The sequence below is a fragment of the Sinocyclocheilus grahami genome, unplaced genomic scaffold (assembly GCF_001515645.1).
Source record: "Sinocyclocheilus grahami isolate Dianchi unplaced genomic scaffold, SAMN03320097.WGS_v1.1 scaffold275.1, whole genome shotgun sequence".
NCBI classification, from domain to species: Eukaryota; Metazoa; Chordata; class Actinopteri; order Cypriniformes; family Cyprinidae; genus Sinocyclocheilus; species Sinocyclocheilus grahami.
The window spans coordinates 1,003,172-1,022,732 of NW_015505454.1; the positions used below are offsets into that span (position 1 = coordinate 1,003,172).

General features: G+C 36.1%; 3 protein-coding genes across 5 annotated transcripts in view; all 3 read right to left on the reverse strand.

Annotated features, from left to right (window-relative positions):
- Positions 1-202: 202 nt before the first annotated feature.
- On the reverse strand, positions 203-6,915 carry LOC107599969 (G protein pathway suppressor 2-like). Its single transcript, XM_016291723.1, has 11 exons — positions 6,531-6,915; positions 6,094-6,211; positions 5,876-5,985; positions 5,663-5,775; positions 4,831-4,993; positions 3,052-3,250; positions 2,879-2,962; positions 2,176-2,252; positions 1,947-2,042; positions 1,692-1,775; positions 203-590 (listed from the first exon to the last, which is right to left on the reverse strand). The coding sequence occupies exons 1-11, from the start codon at positions 6,531-6,533 to the stop codon at positions 498-500; spliced, it is 1,140 nt and encodes a 379-aa protein (XP_016147209.1). The 5' UTR covers positions 6,534-6,915; the 3' UTR covers positions 203-497.
- Positions 6,916-8,358: 1,443 nt separating this feature from the next.
- Positions 8,359-11,525, reverse strand: gabarapa (GABA(A) receptor-associated protein a). 2 transcript variants are annotated; one of them, XR_001610719.1, is made up of 5 exons: positions 11,209-11,525; positions 10,507-10,585; positions 10,288-10,406; positions 9,438-10,129; positions 8,359-8,511 (listed from the first exon to the last, which is right to left on the reverse strand). XR_001610719.1 is itself a non-coding variant. In XM_016291696.1 (4 exons), exons 1-4 carry the CDS (start codon positions 11,296-11,298, stop codon positions 10,049-10,051), a joined length of 369 nt encoding a protein of 122 aa, XP_016147182.1. In that variant the 5' UTR covers positions 11,299-11,525; the 3' UTR covers positions 9,414-10,048. The 2 variants fall into 2 exon arrangements, 1 of the variants encoding a protein (XP_016147182.1); XM_016291696.1 differs by lacking the exon at positions 8,359-8,511 and having other exon boundaries at positions 9,414-10,129.
- A 1,722-nt stretch (positions 11,526-13,247) lies between these two features.
- The window catches only part of ctdnep1a (CTD nuclear envelope phosphatase 1a), an 8,225-nt gene continuing 1,911 nt past the window's right edge, over positions 13,248-19,561 (reverse strand). The window contains exons 1-8 of one of the 2 annotated variants that reach the window (XM_016291697.1): positions 18,903-19,514; positions 17,607-17,673; positions 17,096-17,214; positions 16,241-16,312; positions 15,983-16,099; positions 15,703-15,814; positions 15,399-15,483; positions 13,250-14,251 (exon numbers count right to left, since the gene is read on the reverse strand). In XM_016291697.1, coding sequence (XP_016147183.1) covers positions 14,191-14,251; positions 15,399-15,483; positions 15,703-15,814; positions 15,983-16,099; positions 16,241-16,312; positions 17,096-17,214; positions 17,607-17,673; positions 18,903-19,007 — 738 coding nt within the window. In that variant the 5' untranslated portion in view covers positions 19,008-19,514 and the 3' untranslated portion in view covers positions 13,250-14,190. Of the gene's footprint in view, positions 14,252-15,398; positions 15,484-15,702; positions 15,815-15,982; positions 16,100-16,240; positions 16,313-17,095; positions 17,215-17,606; positions 17,674-18,902; positions 19,515-19,561 lie in introns of those variants that run through there. The other variant, XM_016291698.1, reaches the window with a different exon arrangement.

A 19,561-nucleotide genomic window follows, 5' to 3' on the forward strand; every position in this document is an offset into this window, starting at 1 on the left:
ATATGAAAATATTATTTCCCTGTTCTCTGAATTAGGGAAAAGGTGCATTCATCAATGTTAATGCAAGCTATAGACGGCCCTGAGTGGGAGGTCTGTTACAGAACATGGAAATATAGTCTCATCTGTTCCTACATTGTTTAGTTAGTTTTAAAACCACATTTAACTCTAGGTGTGCCATTTAGTGGTAGCATTATAATGTTACTAATGTTGGCACAGCTGTTGCCGATGTCTTCAAATGCATAAAATAAACTTTCAGACACATCCCACTGTAATACTGAAATAAATGGCATACCCTGTTGCAAAGGGAGGTCTACCAGCTGAAGAATAACAGAAAATGACTTGCATGTGACCGTAACGCAGTCATGTGTTCTACGTCATTACACTATGATGCCAAGCGTTGTGTGCTATTTAGCTTTAATGCAAAAGCCTTCAAAGTGTAAGTGGTGAATCTTATCTTCAAACCCTAACATCTATCTGCATTAGACTGAAATGAATAGCTATTTGGCATGGTGGTAAAACCTCTGCCCTGATTGGCTGTGAGAAAGGTAGGCGTGGCGAGGGGTTGGTTGAGAAGAGCTTTGAAATGTAGCCTGTACAACAAAAGGAGAAGAAAAAAAGAATGTCACTTTCCTTAAACAGATCTTAATCCGACACTAAATTATTGTTACACAATTATTGTTACACAAACTTTTATATTTTTTTATAACTTATATTCACTATTGATCTCCAAAAACTTGGAGATCTGATGTTTATCACTTAAGCTACTATATATATATATACACACACACACACACACATTACTATTCAAAAGTTTGGGATGGTGAGAATTTTTAAAATGTTTCTGAAAGAAGTCTCTTATGCTCACCAAAGCTGCATTTATTAGATAAAAAATACAGTAATATTGTAAAATATTATTACAATGTAAAATAACTATGTTCTACTTCAATATTTTTTTTTATATAAATGTAATATATTTTGAAATTGATTTATTCTTGTGATAGCAAAGCTGAATTTTCAGCAGCCAAATAGTTGTGCTGCTTAGTGTTTTTGTGGAAACTGTGATATATAATATGTTTTCCACAATTTTTTTCAGGATTCTTTAATGAATATAAAGTTGAAAAGAACAGAATTTATTTAATATGAAAATATCTGTAACAATGTAAAATACTTTACAGTAAGTTTTGGTAACTTAAAAAAAAAATATTATATTATACACACACACATATACCGTATATATTAGTGCTGTCAAACGATTAATTGCATCCTGAATAAAAGTTTTTGTTTACATAATATATGTGTGTGTACTGTGTATATTTATTATGTGTATATATATATATATATACATATATATATATAAGACACACATGCAGCATATATTTTGAAAATATTTACATGTATATTTCTATTAATATAAATTACATCATATATAAATATATTTAATATATAAATGTAACATTTTTCTTATATACAAGCATGTGTGTGTATTTATATATACATAAATATACACAGTGACAGTACACACAAATATATTACGTAAACAAAAACTTTTATTCTGGATGCGATTAATCGTTTGACAGCACTAATATACTTATACATACATATATACATCTCACTGACCCCAAACCTTTGAACAGTAGTGTATAAATGTATATACATTCCATAATTAATTATTTGGTTTGGCCAGAACTCACTGCATGTGCTTGTTGTGAGGACGTTCCATGTGTGAATGCGCCTGGGGAAGCTGGCCTCGGTGGATGTGCATATGGTAAGCCAGACTGTCCAAAGAAAAAACACAAGACATTTATGCCCAAAACATAAGAGCAAAGAAATGCTACTATTTTAGGCTATTTAGGTTATTCCCTTTATCTTAAATCAACTGAACATCTGCAACAATCCAACAGAAAGACTATGGTAATATAGATTTCATTAATTGTCTTGGCTCTGACCTTGCCAGGAGGGATCTGGACAGCAATAGAGGGAGTAGGCAGCAAACCTGCAGCGCTCACATGCAGAGCCTGCGGATGCATGGGCCTCAATGGACTCTGAAAACACAAATATGAGTAATGTTTGCACAGACACAGGCATCCAGTGAAACTCTGCACTCAGCTGTTCAAAGCAGCTGACCTTCCTTTGTTCCTATTTATCAGAGTTTACATCCTGACCGGCCCTACTTACCGAGTCTGTGAAGCCGGACTGCTGGTTAGCATGTTCTAACTGTTTCTGCAGGGGAATCCCAGCACTGGGGATGTAACCTGGAATGAAAGGAGGAATCAAAAGGATTGCAAAGCTGTCTGCCAAAAGGAAGATGGAAAAAAATGTAAAACCTATGTGGGACAGGCCCTGTTGAAAAACTTACTGTCTTGCTGTCTACTGTATACATACACTAGTTCAAAAGTTTGGGCTCAGTAAGATTTTCATCTTTTAAAAAAGTAATTCTTCTATTCAGCAAGGATGCACTTTATTAATTTAAAGTGACAGTAAAAATATGTATAATGTTTTCTTTTACAAATAAATGCTGATTCTTTTGACTTTTTATTCATCAAATAATCCTATTTTTTTAAATAAAGTATAAAGTATTTTACAATGTTATTGTTTTTATTGATTTTTTGGATCAAATAAATGCAGTCTTGGTGAGTGTAAGATACTTCTTTTAAAACATTAAAACTAAACTGTCCCCTAACTTTTGAATTAGTTATTCTAACTAAAATTGCACCTTAAATTGGCTGCACCTTAGATTGGCTGATTTGAAACACTATTTATGCACCACAACATTAGTAATCACTTATCACCACACATATTTAAATATACTATTTCATTATAAAAGTATGCTACAGTGTAGCAACATGAACTCATACACACACAGGCACATTACACACACCAGGCTGAGAGGTGAAATGACTGTGGACCGCATAGCCCTGCTGCTGATGGGGCAGGTACTGCATGGCCTGGAATGCTGATGCACCTGGAGACACAAAATGATAACATCTTGCAAGCAAGTAACACATATCCACATCTAAACATATGGAATGAAGGAAAATACGAACAAGGCACCTCTAAGTTGTGAACCACTGGCATAGTTGGCTGGCACCGGCTGACTGGAGGCAAAAGGTGATGCATGCTGCGGCTGAGTGACTCCATACGGGCTGTGACTCGGCTGGCCTCCAGAATACTGGCCGTGCTCTGTTCCACCTGCACTGAATCCCGACTGAGACTGGAAATGACGCGTCTGAGACGGTGGCAAGCAGCCAATAATGGTTTATTTAAGGGGGTCTGAATACTTTCCGTACCCACTGTATATATTCACATGCTGTATACACAACCAATATTTTTTTAAGGTCTTTTATGCTCAACTAGGCCTGGCTGTCACGATAACAACTTTTAGTTGTGCAAAATATTGCCCCATTATTGTCATTTTAAAGACCATTTTATGCCACTTAATATATAATCATAATGTAACAGCATAATAATGCAAGAAGGCCTACACACATCCAAATGACAACAAACTTTTAATTTTTAAGAATATATAGATCATGGAAATTAAATATTGAAATACTAGATTCCTTAAAAAACCTGAATAAATAGTCAATAAAAAAAATTCTAACAAAAAGTGCAAAGTAACAAGTAGAAAAAAAGAAAAATGCAAAGACCTTGTAAGGAGATTTTTTCCCATACAGATTTTCCCCCTGTAAATTAATGGTCCACACAGGGCAGGGCTTAGGGGGGCGGGGGCCCCTGGGCTTGAGGTTATGTTTGGGCCCTATACCTACACTAAAAATGCCCTCAAATAGAACACCATTATGGAGTAACACAAAATACACCAACATATCCTTTGAGGTTCATAATAGTACAATTAATATGCAACATGTCTAGGCTATAGTCAAAGTTTAAATGTTATATTTAATATTCATTATAATATAATAAACTAGATGTGTCAAAACCCTGAAATAACTTTGAGCAACAAAAAAAAAAGCCAGATATGTTGGCTTATCAGTATTATAAAAGTTATTGTCATATCTGTGTCCTCTTATGTCAGGTTCTTATTTAATCAATAAATTCAATCGAATAAAAAGACATGCTGGCTATTAACAATCAAATTAAATCACTATCAACAAAATTCATAGATGGATTGTGCATGAATGTTATATAACGTTTAATGTAGAAATATTAAATGATTGCAAAAATGAAATAAGCTACTTTTTTAAATATGAAACTACAACCGCCAGTAGGTGGCAGCAAGTGACTGTCATAATGAGTGAGTTGAATCAATTCATTTAAAAAGGTGATTCATTTAACTTTGCAAACGACTGTACTTATATCAAAAAAATTTCTTTCCAATGGAGCAAAACTGAATTTAGTGTCTGAAAGTTACTCTGTAAGTTGTTGTTTATTGTACATTTGCGATCCTGCAGATATTCGAGAAAAAAAAAACAGGACTCTTGTTTGTGTGATAGGCTAAGTCCTATATCATAGGCATAGCTATGTTATAAAAACAGAAACTCATTAAATTGCTATTTTTTATTTAAAATCATTTTGATGACATTTCTTCCCCACTATGTGTAATGGCAGTAAGACGAGAGAGAATGCTCAAAACTCATCAGATGATAATAATTTATAATTTAGTGGAATATTAATATAGTAATATAGAATCATCCTCTGTAAAGAAATTATGTGTGAACATTTGAGAATTTATCATTATCTTTCTAAATGTGCGCCTTTGGGGCTAAAGGCTTAATGGAGCTGTTTAAAGTAGCCATGTGATAAACTAATCGGTGCAGACGCGATTCAATACGTGTGTCCTTCTTCTATGTGAAATAATCATAAATACCAGTTTATGCTGTTTGATTGTGGCCTTGAAGGTCGTAGTTGTAAGCTGTAGCCCCGGCTGGCCCGTTTAGATCTTGCGTGCACAGTGGAAATGTGGCTAATAATTTCTGAATTCTGACTGAGCCCACTCAAGCCCAATGGTAAGTCCGGCCATGCGTGCACACTATTGCTGAAAAACACAAATCACTACTTAGCAGTCAGATGACCGTATGCACAAAGGCACAGATCCCTAAACAAGGCCATATCTGCAGATGAAACATTTTTTTTTGTAGAAGCATTTTTTAAAATTTGAACTAGCACCTCATGACTACAACACGCTATGTACAAGAAGCTGCAAAAGACACAGGCGCAAGTGGAATGTACAAACATGGTGACATTCATTTTTAAGTAAATGGGCGATATATTGCGTCACCAAAAATGATTGAGGTCATGTACATATATTGCGCGATAAGTCGATATATTGATTACTGCGACAGGCCTATGCTCAACAAGGCATACACAAAAACAGTAACACTGTAATATTGTGAAATATTGCAATTTAAAATAACTGTTTTCTAACAGAACTCTTTTCTGTTTGATTAGTGCCAGTCAGAAGAAGTCGGAGCATTGAAAACTAATTTTTTATCATGTCTGCTGCTTCTGCTCTTCTCAGTCAACTTCTTGACTGTTAAAACAGACAAAACACTTGTTTTGGATTCCAGACAACTATGCTGACTAGTTGTTCGGATCCCAGACAAAACAGAGAGGATCTGGCTTCTGGGGCTTGATATACTATTTATGGCGTGGAGACTTAACTTTTCCATTTGACATCTGAATTTGCCAGCTCTCTTTTGCATACCTCTGTTCTTTCCGTCGTCTTTTCTCCTCCTCATGTAGGACTTTCTTCAGCTGCAGAAAAAGCTGATGCTTCTCCTCTTGAAGACCCTGCAGCTTCACTCCCATCTTCATTATCTAATAAGAGAGAAATAAAGGGTTGTTCATGAGTCCTAAACAACATAATTACAACACCATTTGTAAATAATCCAAGTATTAATCAATCATATAGATGCACCTGCTCTTTTGTTTCCTCTAAAGACATTCTCTCCTCCATCTCTTTCTTCCTCTTCCTCTCTTCCTCTTCTTTTAGTTTCTGCTCCATCATTTTGTCAACCTCTTCTTCCTCTGAGATAAACAATTGATAACCGATCACAAAGTACACATGATCAACAACACTATAATTCACACAATACACCATAATTCAGTATGGAAATTATTTTATTCTGGGCTCACCTTGCCTCTTCCGCTCCCTCTCTCTCATAATGTGCTTGTGCAAGGCACGTGCCATGGCATTAGACAGTTTGGGCCTCTCCAGAAGAGCCGGCATGATGGTAGGGATTGGCGGTGCCAGCTGTCAAGATGTTAGAAAAATGTTAAAACATTAATATCAGCATCTGCATTTTTAGTCACTACTGAGTCCACTAAGACTGAATTCAGATTTTAGTGGCCTTACCACAACTAGAATAGTCAGAGTGAGAAACAATTCAAGAACTGATAGTCTGGAAATCATTTAAATGGCCACGTTAAAAATATAACAGAACCAAGAACATTCTTAGCATTGCTGTACAGGATTTAGACATTTGACAGGTTCAGGACACATCACAAACACAAACTTAGAGCAGCTGTCAAAAAGTTGACAAGCCTTGCTAACGTTGTTTAAACCAACTTACCATATCAATTCTAAAAACCAAAGACTACGAGTTAGAGCAAAATATAAATAAGAAGAAAGAGATGTGGTAATCTGAGAAGCAATACAAGGCAATAAATGAGCAAACTCCCTGAACTGGGTTAGCTCTATAACGGCTTCACAAGCTAGCTGGCTATGCTTGCAGTAACCTGAACGTTTTGACAGTCGCTTCAGTTAACCTGTCCAAGAAAATCATCTTTCATAAGCTCGATGTTACAGACGAAAGCGATTTCAGTATTTTCTATTTGCAGTAAGTTGCATGAACACCTGCCCATTAGGCCAGCAGGCTAACGGCTAAAGTGACAGCTTAGCCAGCTAGCTTGCAAAATCAGCGAACTAAATAAAACTCTTGCAGTGACATTCGTGGAATCTTCATGTAACGCACTTTTGTCCGTTTCTGAGATTTAAAAGTATGCTGAGCTTGTCTGAAGGCTTTCCTTAAAGAAAAATAAACAAGTGTATCAGTAATTAACCGAAATAAAAATGGACAGGAAACCCAGTTTGGCGCACTTCCGCTGTGGGCGTGTGTTAATGACGTCACGTGTCAGTGAGCAGAAATGAAACGCCCATCAAGACGTAACAGTTCATTTGACATGCAAATACAGAATATTTGTTTTGAGTTTTTATTTTTATAATTGCTTTTTGTTGGAATATATTCATGTCTCGCTTCCCTGTTTCTGTATGTTTCTACAAGTTTTGTAATAAAAAATAAATAAATAAAACGCCCATCAAGAGAATCAGGGTATCTTCCGTCCAATCAATTTTAGTTTTAATATTGAAATCTGAAAAATGAAAAACGGCACATATTTTGTTTTTCAATTATTCATGCAACATAGGCCTATATATACCCAAGCCAATTTATTATTCTTTCCTTTCTTCCTTAGTGTTTAAAATATTTATTTTGAAATGAATTAATTTCTTAATTAAACAAACAGACTTTTTACAGCTGTCATATCATACCCTGTCATGCCCATCTGATGCAAAGAATATAATTTATATCTACACAGAAGAAAGCCCTGTCTAGACTCTGCCCCAGTATGAGTTGTGTCCAGCTATTCATTAGCCTGTTTGTTTGATGAAAAAAGATGAAATGTAGTTGCAATAAATGTGTTAAGAATCCATACAACTGCAGCTGCTGAGGACTATTATTCTGCTGCATGATACTGCAGAAGAACTGATGATGGCACGGTTTGATCTTCGGCTGACCAATCAGCAGAGAGGGGCGTTTAATTCCCGCCCACATGTAGAAATCACATATTCAAGCTGTTTATTAATTTTTCCACCCATGAAGGAAAAATTTTTTCTACTTTCAATATTAAATCAAAAAACGAATGATCGAATGATACACGGATTTTTCATCAGCCCGGCTTGCAGCTATGGTTTTGAAAATATTTTTTTCCACACATAAGACAAGTCTTATAAGGAATATCATTTACATAATCTGCTATGGTCTAAATAAAATGTCTATTAGCTAAATATAGTATACATAGATGTAAATATGTGGGAAATAAGTTATTTAATTTGAAGGCAAAAGCTGAGCAATACCTAAAACAATACAATGTTTGAAAAATAAAGCTGTTAAATGTGTTAATTTTTTATTGTAAAATTTATTTGAATGTTTTATTTTATTTCTTCTGATTTTATTTTTCTGTTTCTGTATGTATATGCACAAGTCTACTAGGCATAACTTTTAATTATTTTTAAATCATATGCTTAATTCTTCATGAAACCTTTTATCTATCTATCCATCTGTCTGTTCTCAGATCCGTGAGAAAAGCATAACTCAAAACCCATTAAAGACTGACACGGGCAGCTTTTTACATCAGGTTTATAATTATGGCAAGCTTAAGATTGGTGACCATGACAATTAACGCTTTTAGGGGAAAAGGAACAAAACACACCAATCCATGATACAAACAAGCAAAAAAAAAAAAAAAGAGGCCAATCAAGTCATGAACGTCAACCTCATAATAATGATTATAAGAAAATTGAAACATAAACAAGCAATCTCCTACAACATGTCAAATGAAAATAAACATTTTTTTGAAATCTTTTAACAAGATTATTCAAATGAACAGCAGCCCCAACCCATTTCAAAAAAATAATTATTGGCAACGGTACACAAACACACTCGCACTCACACACATTACATGGTATGATAGTCCAGTATTATCAGTGATTTTGGTCTGTGCAAATATGGTGGCTAAAAAACAAACTCGAACCAAACATTAAAGATCGACAGAATAGCAAGGTGACTGCAGGATGCATGTCGGTGCTGGGGGAAAGTGAGAAAAGGTGAAAGGAGAAGTGTAGAACATTGAAAAAGCTTTTACGGATATGAGTACCACTAATTTACTGAAACAGACCAGGACGTAGGTTGTATTCGGTCTGCCTAAAAGCAAGACTGAGGGAGGAACTCTTAAGTAGGAAGGAACAATATGCAGGCAGCATAGAGTATAAACAATATTTCAGACTAGGAGGATATATGAAATTGCATTCAACATGTACACTTCAAGTGGCCTAACGTATTGATCATTTTATTTTAAGGAAGGGTAGTGTGGGGCAAGTCAATTAGTTACACATCTTGCAAAACATCCCCATAGACGCTTTCATCACTGTAGGCAATGTAAAGGAAAAAGTCTTCTTCATGGTGCTCCTACAACACAGAAAGAGAGACGAAGAGTTTACAGATGCTTCTTTTTCATGAATCAAAAATGACATTTTATGAATTCTACTGATATAAACAAACAGGCGCAAAAGGTTCAGTTAAAACAAACAAAAATAATTATGTTCAGATACATTCAAATGATGTACCTGGTAAAGCAGCCCCATAGTGGCTGATGTTGGAGGAATGACGTTGTTAGAGGCCAATCAAGTCATGAACGTCAACCTCATAATAATGATTATAAGAAAATTGAAACATAAACAAGCAATCTCCTACAACATGTCAAATGAAAATAAACATTTTTTTGAAATCTTTTAACAAGATTATTCAAATGAACAGCAGCCCCAACCCATTTCAAAAAAATAATTATTGGCAACGGTACACAAACACACTCGCACTCACACACATTACATGGTATGATAGTCCAGTATTATCAGTGATTTTGGTCTGTGCAAATATGGTGGCTAAAAAACAAACTCGAACCAAACATTAAAGATCGACAGAATAGCAAGGTGACTGCAGGATGCATGTCGGTGCTGGGGGAAAGTGAGAAAAGGTGAAAGGAGAAGTGTAGAACATTGAAAAAGCTTTTACGGATATGAGTACCACTAATTTACTGAAACAGACCAGGACGTAGGTTGTATTCGGTCTGCCTAAAAGCAAGACTGAGGGAGGAACTCTTAAGTAGGAAGGAACAATATGCAGGCAGCATAGAGTATAAACAATATTTCAGACTAGGAGGATATATGAAATTGCATTCAACATGTACACTTCAAGTGGCCTAACGTATTGATCATTTTATTTTAAGGAAGGGTAGTGTGGGGCAAGTCAATTAGTTACACATCTTGCAAAACATCCCCATAGACGCTTTCATCACTGTAGGCAATGTAAAGGAAAAAGTCTTCTTCATGGTGCTCCTACAACACAGAAAGAGAGACGAAGAGTTTACAGATGCTTCTTTTTCATGAATCAAAAATGACATTTTATGAATTCTACTGATATAAACAAACAGGCGCAAAAGGTTCAGTTAAAACAAACAAAAATAATTATGTTCAGATACATTCAAATGATGTACCTGGTAAAGCAGCCCCATAGTGGCTGATGTTGGAGGAATGACGTTGTTTACAAAGAAGAAGAGGGCATCTTCGGCCCTCAAGTGGATCCTTTTCCGAATGAGGAAGTAGAACTGCCCCACTTCAGAAATAAGAAAAAAAAGTAAATATATAACCTTCATTTTTTTTTTAATACTATTAAAGATTATGCAAATTGTTCTGTATTGCTCAAGGAAATGAACCTGTGAGGTCAGACGGGACCAGATATTTCTTCTTGTCCAGATCTCCTATTCTGGCTTTGGGAGCTTTCTCGACGATCACCTGTGGAAAACAAATCACTGCTGGTAATAACAAACACTGACAGTAATGTGAGAACAACAGCATCTTTTAGTAGTATAATAACAATGCTGTTATGGGAGTTCCCCAGCTTAGGGCACATTCCCATTCTAACAATTCTGGCTGCTGATATTTGAGTACAACACATAACGCAACCAAAAATTAACCCAGTGTGAGGCCACATGGTAATGTGTCAGAAAATTTCATATTCTAGTCATTCAGTCCTCGACTCTGTCAAAATAACCAGGTTCATATGAATGACTCGCAGATATGATCTCTCTATATGACATTTAATACCTTGATATGTATTAAATGTAAACTTACATCACATAATCTTATAAAAATATATTGGTTATACTATTACTCGTACTGTAAACGATGCCACAATTTTGTATTGAGACGGAAGCTAACAGGCTAACGCCAGTCCCTTCATATATTTGAAGGACAGCTTAAAACGACGACAATGCACGATTTCGCGTGTTTTTAGACGAACGATTATTTTCACACGGTTTCCCCTCATAAATTAGCGTTGTCACTGTGTAAAGCCTCGGTTTATGTTATTTGTACGAGCGGGGCCCTGACAAAAACAACTAATTTGTCTGACTCACAGGCACTCTATCCGGGTATTTCTTTCTGATTTTCTCCCCTTCGGACCGTCGCTTCTCAAATGGATGTTCTTCTTTATACATAAACTTCATTGTCACAGGCTGGGAGACCTTAAAAATCTCCAAGAAAATCTGCCGTAGATGGTGTTTACAAACTAGCTTGCTGTTTTATTTCTCTCTTTTGGATAACTGCGTCGAGGGCGGAGGGATATCCAGTAACAGGGAACAAGGGAGGCGGCGAACGACACGTCACATTACGTCAGTTGCGTAATGACGTCTACAGTAGCCTGGAGGCCTACGTGGCATGACCTGAAACTGTAGAACAGGGTGCCCGAACTCGGTCCTCGAGGGCCGGTGTCCTGCAGAGTTTAGCTCCAACCCCAATTAGACACACCTGAACCAGCTAATCAAGCTCTTACTAGGCATACTAGTAAGAGTAGTTTTTTTCCATATATATATATATATAAAAAATAAAAAATACTTTATATACATATATATATACACCTTGCTACGTGTACTGCGTTAGGCTAACCGAGACTTGTCATTTGCACTTATATATTGTTGCTCTTTTGTTAGTTTTAACTGCTTTTATTGTCCTCATTTTTAAGTCGCTTTGGATAAAAGTGTCTGCTAAATGACTAAATGTAAATGCATACTAGAACCTTCCCAGCAGGTGTGTTAAGGCAAGTTGGAGCTAAACTCTGCAGGACACCGGCCCTCCAGGACCGAGTTTGGGCACCTCTGCTGTAGAACTAGATGTTAAAATAAATAAAATAAAATGCCGGCTAAGTTTGACAAATTAGTCATTAGAAACCACAGAAGAGTTTCAAGTTCAATCAAAACACATCTGATATTTTGCATAGTCTGCTCCCTCTCATAAGGGAATATGGTAGGGGGTTGTTTAGGTAAAACAAGGACAAAATGTCAAACCCATGCCATGAGGCAAAGTAAACAAAGAGGACTTAAATAACACTTTAGGTTATAGATGAGTACCTTACAGAGGTATTTAAAATCCAACAGTAAAATTTAGTTTAATAAATGCCTAAAAAAGAAAGGTACAACTGAGACTATCAAGCTGCCGGCAGTCCCTAGAAAAAGTCATCCTTCAAAATTATTTGGAAGACAAGCCACAAAGCCACAGTGAGGCCAACAATTTCTTTGACCATGTAAGTGGAGCAATGATGCATCAGTTTGCCATCATGAAATCTACGAAACACTAATTGCAGGGTGGCACAAAAGAAGCCACTATAAAAGATGTAGAGATGAAGATGAACGGCTAAAAGCATAATATTAACCCTGCGGTGAATGGGTCAGATTTTGTGCTCAGAGTTTTTGACTAAATTCAAATTGTGGCACAAATCCAACATTACCCACACTTTAAACACTGGGCCTTATTCATGAAACACAAGCAGAATGAATTTTTGTGAAAACCATTCATAAAGCCATTCTCGCATAATTACATTAAATGCTCCACTGAATTAAAATGTATAAGAATGTTTTTTATAAATGTTGTACATAGAAATTTGTTCTGCTTGTGCTTCACGAATGGTATGTATGTATGGTACTGGGTTGATTTTTATTAGAAGTAACAGAGCAAAACAAAGCAAAAATAATGCAGAACCTGTTTCAGTTAGCTAAAAATATTAAGTTATTTTGAATATATATATATACATATGTTCTACTGCCAATCCCCAATCCAATTCAATCTGGGCACTATTCAAAAATTGTAGTGCATCATCTTAAGGAAAAAAACCCTGGAACAAATATAAATAGAAGAATGGACTAAAGTCATTCCCAATTTAGATTTTTTTTTCCATTCCCACCAATTATGGTATGGTATTTTCACTACAAATGATTAGGTCAAAAAAAGGAAAAGAAACATGCATGAACAAATTGTTTACAATAAGATGCATTTAGAATATAGATATGCATGGATTTTCATTTCATACAGACTTTAAATTCATTTATAGCTTTGAAATCTAAATTTCACAAGAACAAAACAGAATCCAGGATCTGTAATTCAGTAAAATGAAAATTGGTTAAGAGTCTGAATACTTAAAGTTCAGCCAATCTAAAATGTTAAATACCCCCCAAAAAGTGGAAGAGACCATCATTTCAGTTGCTGACAAAAGGCTCTATTTTATTTTTCTGTAATAGAAGAGTCCTTGTTGCTCAGTGTCTCTCTCAGTGGCTGATGTATCCATATCAATGAGCATCTAAAAACGCGTCCTCGAAAACCTCTCTGATTTAACCAGAGGTTTTACATATGAGCCATAATACACAGAAAATTAATACCATAAGCTGTAATAAACTGTAGTTTTCTCTCCTGCTGCTTGTACATTTTTTCTCTACCACAGTATACTATCAGTACAACGGTATTAACAGCTCTCAGCTCTTAACATAGAGAAGAGGCCCAGATACCTGAGATGGCAGACAGAAAAAACAAAGGAGAGAGGAAGGACAGAATCTTAGAGAGAGAATGAGTAGATAAGACCATGTGACCATTTGTGCTAAGGTCATACGAAACTAAAAAAGACAAACACTGATGTTGAGGAAGGGGGGAATAAGTGCTTGTGAAGTGACTGGTAGTTACATCCCATTCACGGATTCATTTGCCCCCAAAAAAATGAAAGGTAAAATTGGAATCAGAAGCTTTCACTCGGAAAAACTCCATCATGCACATGTTGAATGCAACAACTGTAAGGCAGAGTTTCCATTTTTTCAGGAAAAAAAATACAAGAAAAAAAAAATGTTGGCCTCTCCATTTGCCTTGTTTATTTGTAATCGCTGCGTCATCATGCGTCTCTCCTTTCTGTCCTCCCATGTCTTCTATTAGCATTTCCTCAGAGGAGTCCATATGACTAATGGGAGCTCACGATGACGAGAGGCTGACAGTTCCAGTACAGGAGAGGCTAACACTTAGAGGGCAGAGCCATGTAAAAACCAGACGGCGACCAGAAGAGCGACTGGCCCTGACAGATATGATCACCAAAGCCGATGCTGGTGGAGATTTCGACTGAGGACGGAGCGAACGTCTGAGGTAAACCTAGAAAGGGTGTGAAAAAACAGTAAGGGCAACTTACTGAAGCAGCAACATAAGACGTGACAAAAGTTCAATCAGAACAGAAAGATTTGTGGGTGATATAGCAGTCATGTGCAAAAACTCCCAACCAAATTTTACTTGTTTTCTGAAGAGAAATAAAGAAATGAACTTTTATTTCACTGTAACAATATATCTCACAATATAGTTAGTTGTGCTTTAAATAAGGTCATTATGATATCAACATTTTTAATACCATAGAAAGTTCATAATTCTTGTCAACAGTGTCAATATCACAAAAAACTAATACTACCCTAAATAAAATAAAAAAAACACAAACAAAAAAACTCAAGCTTACTGAGGACAAGTAAACAGTCAATGATCATAAAAAGGATAAGAAACTAATTACAAGCAATAGGACAAAAAAAACTACACTAGAACTAAAGTAGAACAAATAAACAAAAAATGCTATATACACTGTATAAAGTAATCCAATAAAAAACACTGCCTATTCTTTACTGTGTACATTAAATATATATTTCTTCTAATTAAAGTTACACAGGTGATTTATTCAAGAGCAGTGAGAGATTTTCTCTTTTGTTGTCTGATTAACATGAATGACAGACAGCAGGAATATTAGACTGCTGTCACTTTAAGAGCTGCTTGTATCCAATATACTGTTACACATGTTTTCTTTCTCAGCTCTTTGCTTTCACTTAAGACCTAAATTACTGTGTTTATGAGGATACATGCAAAGACAGGAATTTTGACATACAATTGTGTGTATTTAACCATTCAAGGCCTATAAAGTAGCAAAAATAACTCAGTTCTTCACATGCACATAGCGAAATGAGTTCTCTTTCGCTGCTGATTGTAATTCAACAGCTTAAAATACCTTGTTTTTTTAACCGTAATGCTTAAAAATGCGTACAAATGATAGGTTTACATGAGCGCGTAGCACAGCAATGCCACGTGAGCATGTAACCGGGATATATGATAAGAATCATGTCTACTGGTGTATTACCTACCCCTAGTATACATTCAGACAGATATGATGACATATGTTCAAACTGTGCAGAATTTATTGGGCATAAATTAGGCCTAGTCATGATTAAGAGGTTAATATGACCATGACTTAAAGAAATGTTAATACCTCAATGCATCCAACATTGGGAGCAGGTTAAGAAGTGCTGTGTCGCTTGGGTCACTGAACCACGACTTTATAGGTATTGCATTGTCTGGGGGTGAAAACAAATTAAAATGACATTCATAAAACTATTTATTACACAAAATAATTTTTGCACCTGCTAGATTTTATTTTATTTTTTATAGATGCTCAAGATGAATGTCTGTCTCCCTAAACATAGGATTAACATTACATTTTGAAAATCAGAGTGGACTGATACTAAATCATCTTGAATGTGCTCGCCATAGATGTACAGATATAGATCTCTAACCTGGGTGACTTCGATAAGCTCCAGGCGAGTTGTCCAGAATGACTACACTGGAGAGATCACTGTGTACTACAGACAGATCTTTTATGTAGCTCCCTAAATCCAAAGTACAGTGCTACAAAAAACGGGAAAGAGAGACACAGACGAACAGGTTCAGTAATTGAACAAACAGACATGAAAAACTACTTCCTAGGCAGGATCAATCAACAAAAGTCTGTGCAGAGAGTAAGAACTGGTCCTAAAATACCTATCAGGAGCAAATGTGCAGGCAGTGGGTTTTTACCTGTCTGTAGTATCTTCTTTTGAGGACATCCCTGTTGTTATCCAGCTTATCTGCTACAGCCGATCCATATATCTCCATACTAGCTGTAAATACTACCAGCTCATACCACTGACTAACCTGATATATACCAACAAGAGGACACACTATACACATTAGAATTTGTTCACAAAGCAAATGCAAGTAAACTGGCAACATTTACAAATTTAAAAAATTACAAATTTTCTTTGCTCATCTGCTCAAATGACAAAATTTACTCACCACTTCAAGAAAGAAGTCGACGTGTGGCCTTTTATGGACAAAAAACCTGACTGGGTGTTTGTCTATTACCACCTGAGAGAGAGAGAGAAAGGGGGGAGGGGAAACAAACTTTCATGCATAATCAAAATTGATCAAGGCTGCATTTCTTAAATAGGAAAAACAGTAATATTATGAAATATTATTATAATTTAAAATACCTGTTTTTTTAAATACATTTTAAAAATGTAATTTATTCCCATGATGGCAAAGCTATTTTTTTTAGCAGCCATTACTCAAGTCTTCAGTGTCAAATGATCCTTCAGAAGTCATATGCTGATTTGGTGCTCAAATAGCATTTCTTATTATTATCAATGTTGAAAACAGTAGTGCTGCTTAATATTGTTGTTGAAACCATGATACTTTTTTCCAGGAATCTTTGATATGAATAGAAAGTTCAAAAGATGGCATTTATTGAAAAAAAAAAACAGAAATCTTTTGTAACATTATAATAATCTACATCTACATTATAATAATTTTACTGTCAATTTAATGCATGCTTGCTGAATATAAACATTAATTTCTAAATAAAAAAAAAATCAGGTTTTCAATAGACAGTACATTTAGTCATTTAGCAGATGCTTTTATCCAAAGCGACTTACAAATGAGGACAATGGAAGCAATCAAAATCAACAAAAGAGCAACGATACGCAAGTGCTAAGACAAGTCTCAGTTAGCCTAACGCAGCACACATAGCAAGGTCTTTTGTTGAAATTATATAATAAAGAAAACAGATATAGATATAAAACAGAATAGAAAAAGAACAGAGCAAGAGCGTTAGAGGCCTTTTTTCCAGTAAAAAGCAGTATATGCATGTACCTTGAGGATAAAGTCTGGCGGTGTACCAGGCCTCACTGTAGGTCTAAGGACGCCATCATGGTGAGAGTGAATTAAAGTCTCATCCAGATCCAACACCAGTATCTTCCTCTTCACCGCATCTAAGCAGCAAATGGTCATTACCGCGTCACACACAGTGAAAAGTGGCGATTCAACGTTCAGAAATCCAACTAATTTTAACATCTCATGTCCACCAACCTCTCCAAATCCTATGCCAAAATCATCTCATGCATTTATTATAAATATTATAAAAAAGATAATATTTTACAGAATGCTTTACAGAGGAATCAATTCTACCCAAAATATAAGGTACTCGCTTCTTTAAAAAAAAAAAAAAAAAAAAAATGTTTGCTGTGATTTTGATTCAACCGATTCTGGGTCACAAATTAATGTCCTCAAAAAATTGCAACATTGCATCCAACTGTGTGGTTAGAAGCTCCCCTAGTGGACAGAACTGCACATAACAGAGGGGGAAACGGGTGAGAGAACTTACTGAGTCTGTTTCTGGAAATAGGGGAGAGAGGTAATGTGTCATAACGCACTGTTTGGTACTGGATTATCTGTGGAAGACAGGACAGCAGACAGAGACAGAGACAGAGTCAATGATGCACAAATCTTTTTCTCGCCCCCAAAATGTACACATCCAGATAATCAAACCAATCATACAGAGAGGCCCTGTAGAGTTCTGGCTCTTTTCATGACCAATTTCTCTTCCTAATATTTCCACTTCTTTCGCCCCTTTCATCACGCTGGCGCAAAGCTCAGATGAGGGCATCGTATAGCAGACATCTATATAGTTACGCACCTAGAATGGCCTCATACTGCCACTACTGGACTATTAATACACCTCCAAAACAGCTGCCAAAAGAAGTCACAGAAGTGTAAGAAAAGTAGAAAAATCTGTGTACTTTTCATATCTACTTATGCAATGTGACTTATGTATAAAATACAAACAGTTTTGTGTGATAAGCATAAAACTTATATATATATATATATATATAAGTTCTTGAAGAATGAAGAATGAAAAATGTATAAGATTCTTTTATTGTGGGGTAAATTGAAACATTGTAGAAATCTTGGCCAGCTGAAAAAAATAACCATATTGTCAAGACTCGGTATGGAAATATTTGATACCTTTCTCAGTGAGCGTATTGTGCTTTTAATAGTTCTGGGTCTGTAACTCCCTTCACGGCAGGCTAAACAACATATAGTAGGGGTCCATAGTCCAAAGTAATTAGGACATACAGCACCATAAACAAACTTCCCCAGGATTACAGTGATACAGCAGACGCAGGCACAATCTGAAACTTACTACTGTGCCAAACTTTCATCAAACTTTTTTTGATACAATGAATAGGAGTACTTAAACACAAATCAACAATTAAAGCAGCACATAACAAATCATATACCAAGTTAATGTTATTATTACAGATCCTACAATGACCCAGCTGAATAGTGCATGATTGTTTGCACTGAGGGCCATACAATTTTGCATAAGTGACAGCTCAGTAAATATATGATCAATTCCAAAAATCTGAGCAGGGTTAAAGTGTTAAAACAAACAATAGGACTGGTTACTCTTAGGAATTTGTGCATGAAAACAATATTACTCGTTACAAAGTTTCTAACATATCAACAATGCTAGGAGATGTTTGTCTTTTGAAGATTATTTGAAGACGGGAGCCCTTAAATAAAGAAAAATCATTATTTACAGATGACATGTCGGAATACAGTATATACACAGAACAGAAAAAGCATGTATTCACATGACATATGTTGACTTGCTCACCGTTCGTAGATGCTTCCTGAGGATGTATAAAATGAAACTCCATATTCTAGACGTCACTCCAAGAAAAGTGCGAATCCCAAGTAAACACTGTCGTGTCTTCAACATGCTGACAGTCGACGGACAGCACAACGGTGAATCATAGAAGAGACTCACACTATCCACTGTTGACCAGTGACTTCAGAGCTACGGCTACAACTAATCAGGTCGGCTAACCGCTTCTTTGCTTTTAAAGTAACGCAAGCGAGGCTAGCCAAGCTACAGAAACCAGACACTCTGCTACACTTGGACCAGCCAGTGACACAACAGTTAAAATGTCAAACGTCTTAAAGTGTGTAGCCACGCACACAAACAAACCTCTGCGAACACAGGCTAACTGGACTTGTAATTCATTGGCAAGGCAGCTAGCTCTGGATCTAGCCAGCCCTACAACAAATGATCCCTCCTCGGATTGACGACTCTTGTGCTCGACAGGTTCGATGGTGATCTCAAGACTTCAGACAAACGGCCAAGTAAGCAAAAAGTCCAATCAGACGCCATCAAATTCGTTTCAGTACATATCCGGGAGCAAACTGTGGGCCGCCATCAGTACTTTGGTTTCGTCGCTTCCGAGAAACAACAAGCGCGTCCTCTTCTTCTTCTTCTTCTTCTTCTTCTTCTTC